General features: G+C 54.9%; 1 protein-coding gene across 1 annotated transcript; it reads right to left on the bottom strand.

The window, feature by feature from the left end:
* Nucleotides 1–2,898: 2,898 nt before the first annotated feature.
* LOC137904131 (toll-like receptor 13) lies at nt 2,899–6,266 on the bottom strand. Its single transcript, XM_068748294.1, is given in 3 exon segments — nt 2,899–3,193; nt 3,560–3,740; nt 3,743–6,266. Coding segments are annotated over 3 exon segments (2,949 nt in total). The 3' UTR covers nt 2,899–2,949.
* Nucleotides 6,267–7,799: the final 1,533 nt, after the last annotated feature.

The raw sequence follows: 7,799 nt of genomic DNA, 5'->3' as shown, positions 1-7,799 counted from the left end.
GACGTGGGCCTTAAATCGAGGTCGTCCCGTGAGGTCACCTGACGTGGGCCTTAAAATGAGGTCGTCCCGTGAGGTCACCTGACGTGGGCCTTAAATCGAGGTCGTCCCGTGAGGTCACCTGACGTGGCCTTAAAACGAGGTCATCCCGTGAGGTCACCTGACGTGGGCCTTAAATCGAGGTCGTCCCGTGAGGTCACCTGACGTGGGCCTTAAAACGAGGTCATCCCGTGAGGTCACCTGACGTGGGCCTTAAATCGAGGTCGTCCCGTGAGGTCACCTGACGTGGGCCTTAAATCGAGGTCGTCCCGTGAGGTCACCTGACGTGGGCCTTAAAACGAGGTCATCCGTGAGGTCACCTGACGTGGGCCTTAAATCGAGGTCGTCCCGTGAGGTCACCTGACGTGGGCCTTAAATCGAGGTCGTCCGTGAGGTCACCTGACGTGGGCCTTAAATCGAGGTCGTCCCGTGAGGTCACCTGACGTGGGCCTTAAAATGAGGTCGTCCCGTGAGGTCACCTGACGTGGGCCTTAAATCGAGGTCGTCCCGTGAGGTCACCTGACGTGGGCCTTAAAACGAGGTCATCCCGTGAGGTCACCTGACGTGGGCCTTAAATCGAGGTCGTCCCGTGAGGTCACCTGACGTGGGCCTTAAAACGAGGTCGTCCCGTGAGGTCACCTGACGTGGGCCTTAAATCGAGGTCGTCCCGTGAGGTCACCTGACGTGGGCCTTAAATCGAGGTCGTCCCGTGAGGTCACCTGACGTGGGCCTTAAATCGAGGTCGTCCCGTAAGGTCACCTGACGTGGGCCTTAAATCGAGGTCGTCCCGTGAGGTCACCTGACGTGGGCCTTAAATCGAGGTCGTCCCGTGAGGTCACCTGACGTGGGCCTTAAATCGAGGTCGTCCCGTGAGGTCACCTGACGTGGGCCTTAAATCGAGGTCGTCCCGTGAGGTCACCTGACGTGGGCCTTAAATCGAGGTCGTCCCGTGAGGTCACCTGACGTGGGCCTTAAATCGAGGTCGTCCCGTAAGGTCACCTGACGTGGGCCTTAAATCGAGGTCGTCCCGTGAGGTCACCTGACGTGGGCCTTAAATCGAGGTCGTCCCGTGAGGTCACCTGACGTGGGCCTTAAATCGAGGTCGTCCCGTGAGGTCACCTGACGTGGGCCTTAAATCGAGGTCGTCCCGTGAGGTCACCTGACGTGGGCCTTAAATCGAGGTCGTCCTGTGAGGTCACCTGACGTGGGCCTTAAATCGAGGTCGTCCCGTGAGGTCACCTGACGTGGGCCTTAAATCGAGGTCGTCCCGTGAGGTCACCTGACGTGGGCCTTAAATTGAGGTCGTCCCGTGAGGTCACCTGAGTGTGCTTGCTTGGCTGTCCAAACACGTGTGGCGTTGCGGGAAACCCCCGGGGACGCCTTTCTTAAGCGGAGTCGCGCGGCCTCAGACTCAAACTCGCTCCGTGAACTCTGCCGTGAACCCGCTGAGCAAACGGCTGCACTAGCATGATGAGCGCCGGCCTCGTGGGGGCGGCGTGCTCGCTCGTCATCGGCGGCGCGCGGACAGGTGAGGGGAGCGTGGAACGCTTCACGACTTTCGCTTTACACAAATTGTTTTTTCTGACACTTTGTGCCGCCGTTTCTTCGCAGCGAGCTGCTGCCTGACGTTCACCAGGTGCCCGTTGCCATGCCAACGGCTGCGGGACTACGCCGTCCAGACCATCACCAACTCGTGCAACATCAGCGCCATCATGTGAGTCCGGTTTCAATGTGAAATGGAGACTAATTGAATTCTGGATGAACTGAATAGTGATGGGATGCTAACGTTAGCCGCTCGGTGTGAGGGGCGTGTCTTCACGGGTCACATGATGAGCGTTCCCCTGATGCCTTTAGTCCTACTTACGGGGATTAAACGCAGACTGTTGGTGTCTGATGTTCTGGTTCTGGATCCGCAGCTTCCAGGTTCCGGGGCGGTTGGTCTGCGCTAACCCGTTAGCCAGCTGGACCCTCAGAGGGGTGGCGTGTCTGCAGTGAGTGTCCTCCCGTCCGATACGTCCGTCTGACGTGGACGCCTTCTTTTCTCCTCTGCCGGTACCGGAGGAGGAGAATCCTGGGCGGGTCCAGAGAGGACGGCGGGACGTCAGCCTGAAGTCGTCACGCAGCGCCGACAGGAAATCTATAAACCTCTAATGGGATGTTTGTTTGTTGTTTTTGTGAATAAGAGTTATTCTTAATACGCAGTCGTCTATAAGCTGAAGCAGTGATGTAATAACAATGTAATAACAATGTACTAAAAGGAAGCTCTTTTATGTTTTAAATAAGATCTGAGCATCTCTGAAGACTTTGTTTAATATTAATATTTGTGTCTGTTCCTACTTTATTTGGTTTTGTTTATTTTTAACTCCGCCCGCTGCAGACGCGCCACACGAGGAAAACAACATCCTCTCTCTTTTTATCTTTCTCCGCCTATCAAAAGATAGTTCCTGCAAGCACCAATCAGATTTGAGGCTACGAGGAGATTAGAGGAGCCTTGAGGTGATCCTTTTGAACTCTCGAAACCAAAGCCACACCCATTTCCAAAGGGAGGCGTGGCCAGTCTGAAGTTCTAATAACGCATGAGAGAAGTGTTTTGATTTTTGAAAGACACTATTAGAATTATTAAGATTAAGAAAAGTAGGACATTTTTATATTTTGAATTTGAAATGTGTTTGGAAGTAAATAAAACCCCAAATTCTGTTCTTAGCAAGATTTAAAATCTGACCTGGAAACAGGAGATTTCTGATATTTTAACTGGATCGTTTCATTGATTGAAAACATTTGTGCTCATATTTACAGTTTATTAATGCACGAAGGTGAAAACAGACTCTGACGTTTATGAATCGACCGTGGAACCGGTCCCCCTCGTGGTCCCCCTCGTGGTCCCCCCCGGGACCCCAGAGCCAACCAATGAGCTCACTGCTGTCTGTCCACCACCGTGAGGAGGAACCGGTCCTCCTCGTGGTCCCCCCGGGACCCCAGAGCCTGGCGGAGCTTCTCCCAGAACACCTCCGGGTGCTCCTGGGCCCGCTGCCAGCTCAGGTAGGTCTTCCTCTTCAGCAGCTTCCTCATCCGGTAGAAGGGGGACAGCCGGAAGGTGGGGATGTCCTCCAGGAACACCAGGACCAGGACGTCCTCCTGCTCGTCAAACAGGCGGAAGCTGCAAGAGAAAAGAGGAAACAGAATAACCGTGACGCACGCGCTGCTTTGTTTTTAGCCCCGCCCCTGTGATTGCTGCACACTTTCCCCCGGGCGGTGTCAGGTTCCCACCCTACAGGGTGACGTCACGACCCCACGCTGGAAACTAAAAGCCAATCAGTCCGGTTTATTCGCGTTGGGGGGGGGGGGGGTCACGTGACTAAAACGCCCACGGGCCGTTTCATCTCGTCCCAACTTCACTTCCTGTCTGCCTAAAACACTCTTCTGCGTCACGTGATCAACACGATGACGTCATCGTGGGACTCCTTCCTGTGTTGGGACGCGGGTGGGGGCTTCCGGTCTGGGCTGTGGGCGGAGCCCCGCTCACCTGGCCACCTGGATCTCTCTGGAGCACCACTCGCTCTCCAGGTACCGCCGGCTGATCACGCAGATGGTCTTCCTGCTTCCATATATGGCGTCTGTGATGTTGTCGACGATGGCTTTGCCTGAAGAGGAAGCAGAGCTTGAAACACGACAGTGACACCTTGTGGAGAGGAGACGCAGGTGCACCTGAAGGCGAGGCCGGCGGCCCTACCTGGCTCGAAGTCCCGGTGGTGCAGACACAACCTCCAGCCCTGCTCCCCCTCCAGCTTGGGCAGCAGCTGCTCCACGACCCACCGCTCGTCGTGGCCGTTGTAGGAGACGAAGGCGTCGTACCGATTTGGAATTTGCTTGTTTTTATTCTTTGCGTCGAACAGCAAAGCCAAGAAGAAGTAGTAGGCGTAGGCCAGGTGCCACCGCAGGAAGTGGTAGGTGAAGGACGCTGCGAGGAGGAGGAGGGTGGCGGCGGTGGTGGAGATGAAGCAGAGGAACTCGGTGTCCACCACGCAGGACTGGATGTCGAAGTCCAGCAGTTTGGTCCCCTCCAGGTCCTCGGGGTAGTTGCACTCAAAGTTGTAGGCGTCAAAAACCTGCGTTTGGTTGTTGTCCCGCGCCCACTTTATGAACCCGGCGTTGTCGCAGTCACAGAAGAAGCTGTTCCCCTGGAGGTCGACGTACGTCAGGCCCGGTAAGGCCTTCATCACGCCCTCGCTGATGACCGAGTAGGGATTCGTCCTCGCCTGCATGAACTCCAGCTCCGTGAGGTTGGCGTCCTTCAGGAAGTCCAGGGACCGGAGGGCGGTCCGTGAAACGTAGAGGCTTCTCAGGCTTCGGATCGGGAGGAACAGCTCCGGCGCGAGGTCCCTGATCTCGTTGGAGCTGATGTCGAGCTTCTGCAGGCGAGGCGTGTGGTCGAACATGCCGGTCGTCATGGAGACGACTTGGCTGTTCCGGGTGCTGAAGAAGAGAAGGTTGGTCAAGCCCTGCAGGAGGTTGGAGGGCAGCACCGACTTCCCTCTCCGGTGCTGGGAGGACATCGCCAACGTCTCCAGCCGGGCCAGCCGGGAGAACGGCGGGCCGACCAGCGGCGAGCCGGCGACGTACCGGATGTGGTTGTTGCTCAGCTCCAAGGTCCTCAGGTTGACCGGGTCCCCGAAGGCCCCGTTGTGCAGCTGCTGCTTGTCCAGCTCGTTGGACTGCAGCTGGATCTCGGTGAGATTCTCCAACCCGACGAAAGATCCGTTCTCCAGCTTGCCGATTTGATTGTCGTGCAGCGACAAGTTCCCGAGCGACGTCAAGCCCCGGAACTCGCCGCGCTTGATGGCGGCGAGTTTGTTGCCGTTCAAATGCAGCTGCTGGAGGTTCGGCAGGTGCGTTTGGAAGGCCCCGTTCAGTTTGGCGATGCTGTTGTTGTGCAGATTCAGAACCTGCAGCTGCGTCAAGTCCCTGAAGACGCAGCCTTCCAGCACGGCGATCGAGTTCTGGTCCAGGTCCAGCCTCCGGAGGGTCGTCATGTTGGCGAGATCGTTGCAGCCAACGGCGCCGATCTTGTTGCCGCTGAGATCCAGCTGGAGGAGAGCCGGCAGGTCCGTCACGGCGGCGGGGACGGAGGACAGTCGGTTACGCTTCAGAGTCAGGACCCGTAGGCGCGGGACGGACAGGAAGGCGCCGTCTTGGACGTTCTGGATGTCGTTGTTGGACAGGTCGATCTCGGCCACGTTGGCGCACGACTGGAACAAGGTGGCGCCCACGAAGAGGAGGTCGTTCAGCCGCAGTTGGAGTTTGGACATCGTCGGGACGCTGCAGGAGACGTCGATGAGCTCGGCGAGGCCACGCCTCATTTGGTTCATCTTCAGGAGCGTCAGGGACGAGTTGACGCTCCCGAGGAGTCTCCTCGCGTGGCTGACGTCCAACTTGAGCCCGCTGATGTCGAGACTCGCCACGCGGCCCAGGAAGGCCCGGCTGCCCACGTCGTACTCCAGCGGTCGCTTCAAGCGAAGCTTGCCGAGGTTAATCGAGGTGAGATTCGGAAAGACGTCCGCCGTGATCAGAAAGACGACCAAAGGGTTCTGGGACAAATCGAGGCTGGTGAGCGCCAGCGAGCGGTTCGCTACCTGCGCGGACTGAAAGCCCTTCAGGTCGTTCTTCTTCACCGACAGCTCGCGTAGCTTCGGCAGCTGCTGGACTATGTACCGGACTTTTATCAGGTGTTGGAGTCGGTTGTTGGAGATGTCCAAAAGCGTCAGGCTGCTCAAGGGCTCGAGGCACGAGGGAGACAGATGTCGGATTCTGTTCTGATGGACTCGGAGCTCCGTCAGGTTGTCCAAACCGGCGAAGAGGTTCTCCTCGAGGCCGCTCAGGTGGTTGTTGTTGAGGTTTAGCCTCCGGAGGTAAGTCAGGTTAGCGAACGCAAAGGGGGCGACCTGCGAGATCAAGTTGAAGCTGAGATCTAACTGTTTCAAAAGTGGCAGGTCTCTGAAATCTGCTACGTCTATTTTTGAGATTTTGTTTGAAGATAAGTCGAAGCCCGTCACCGTTGAGGGAATGTCGTGAGGAACCGCCCGGAGTTTCGGTTCGCTCCGGGAACATTTGGCCGTATTCTCGCTGACTCTGCAGAATCTGAGCGAAAATCCAGAGACGGTAAAAACGAAACCGCAGAAAAGAATCCAAACAAAAATCAGCCTGACACTTTGTGAGCCTGATCTTGGTGTCATTTTGAAATCTTGAAGTCAACGAGGAACTGAAAACCAAACAGAGACAACAGTGAGAAGCGGAACCTCTGGCTCCGCCCTCAAAGCCACTTCCATTCACATCCATCAAGTCGTTAATTTGGTCGGATCCATTCCATCTGGACCGGCTGAAGTTATCGAACCAACAATGTGAAGATAGATGAGTAGAACAAATTTAGACTTTCCTGTGGCGTCCCCCAGGGGTCCATCCTGGGCCCACTGACTGTCCTGTTTATGAATATCAAATACACAACAAATGTCTTTTGTTCTGAGCTAAAGAAGGTCACGCTAAAGTTAAAGTAAAAAGCAATCTAAGCAAAAGGACAAAACCAGAGTCAACATATTTACGTTTCCTGGTTCCCGGCTGTTATTGATCCGCTGTCGTTCGGGATCTTTGATCTCCCGCCGCGTCGCCTCCTTCTATCACTCGAGGACGTAAAACTTGATGAAAGCGTTTTTTTGTTTGCTTCTTGTCGTCAGTGACATTTGAAGTTTAGTTTAGAATAAAACTTTGCAAAGGGGAATAAAGCATTCCGGATTTCCGGAGCAGGAAGAATCAAGAACCTGCTGCAGGAGATCGTCGATCGTCATGTGAACCACACAAAGTTCCCTCGCTGTTAAGTCTGAGCCCCCCCCCCCCCCCCCCCACTTCTTCTTTTCATTAATGCTTGACGTCCAGGATTGTGGTTTGGCTGATTTCCTCTTCGAATCTTGTTGCGGACGTTAAAACTTCCTCTTCTCTGGACCTGAACGACTCTCGTGAGCGTGAGGTAGAGGAGCAACATTCAGCGGGTGATGAGGAAGGCTCAGGCTCGGCTTCATCGTTACGTGAGCGTCGCCTTCTGTGATGAAGCAGCTTATTGGTCAGGGAGAAGAACTAAAACGTGAACCCACCTGAGGGCGTCTCACGCTGCCCCTCCTGGTTAATCGTCCTCGGTTCTTCTTTCGGGTCAGCTGACCTCATTCCTGGCATCTCGAGGTTCCTGAGGAGGAGCTCGTCGCGGTCTTGAGTTCGTTCGGGGGAACCCCTGTCTCGGTTAACGTCCAAAGTTTAGTAAAACACGACGTCTAATGAAAATATGAGCTAAAAGACGAAGATGTTTACGAACAAACACGTTGCAGAATTTAACCGTAACAATATTTTAACATTCGTTCTCCCTCTCCCCTAGAGTCCACATTGGCAGATGCTTCCACTAGAGGGCAGCGAAGAGTCAAACACAAACGATGTGCAGCAGCTTCCGCTAACGTTGGACATGCAGGTAGGCGTCGACTTACGACCCATGTGACTTCGGTTTTACGACCGCACTCGTCTGTCCTTTATTTGTCCGTTTCCTCTAATAATATTTAGATTAACATCATGAACAGAGCTCTCAGTGCAGAACCACCTGTCACCGGCAGAGGGCGCTGCTCAGGTCCTGATGCTGCAGGGAATCAGCTCCGGTTTCATCTCCTCTGTTGTAGGGTGTTTCATGTTTGATTAAACTGATTAATGATCTCATTAAACTCATTTAACGTCCC

The sequence above is a fragment of the Brachionichthys hirsutus genome, chromosome 14 (assembly GCF_040956055.1).
Source record: "Brachionichthys hirsutus isolate HB-005 chromosome 14, CSIRO-AGI_Bhir_v1, whole genome shotgun sequence".
In the NCBI taxonomy this organism is placed as follows: Eukaryota; Metazoa; Chordata; class Actinopteri; order Lophiiformes; family Brachionichthyidae; genus Brachionichthys; species Brachionichthys hirsutus.
Note: the sequence above shows the minus strand (reverse complement) of the source record. Positions and strands in the feature narration are given on the sequence as shown.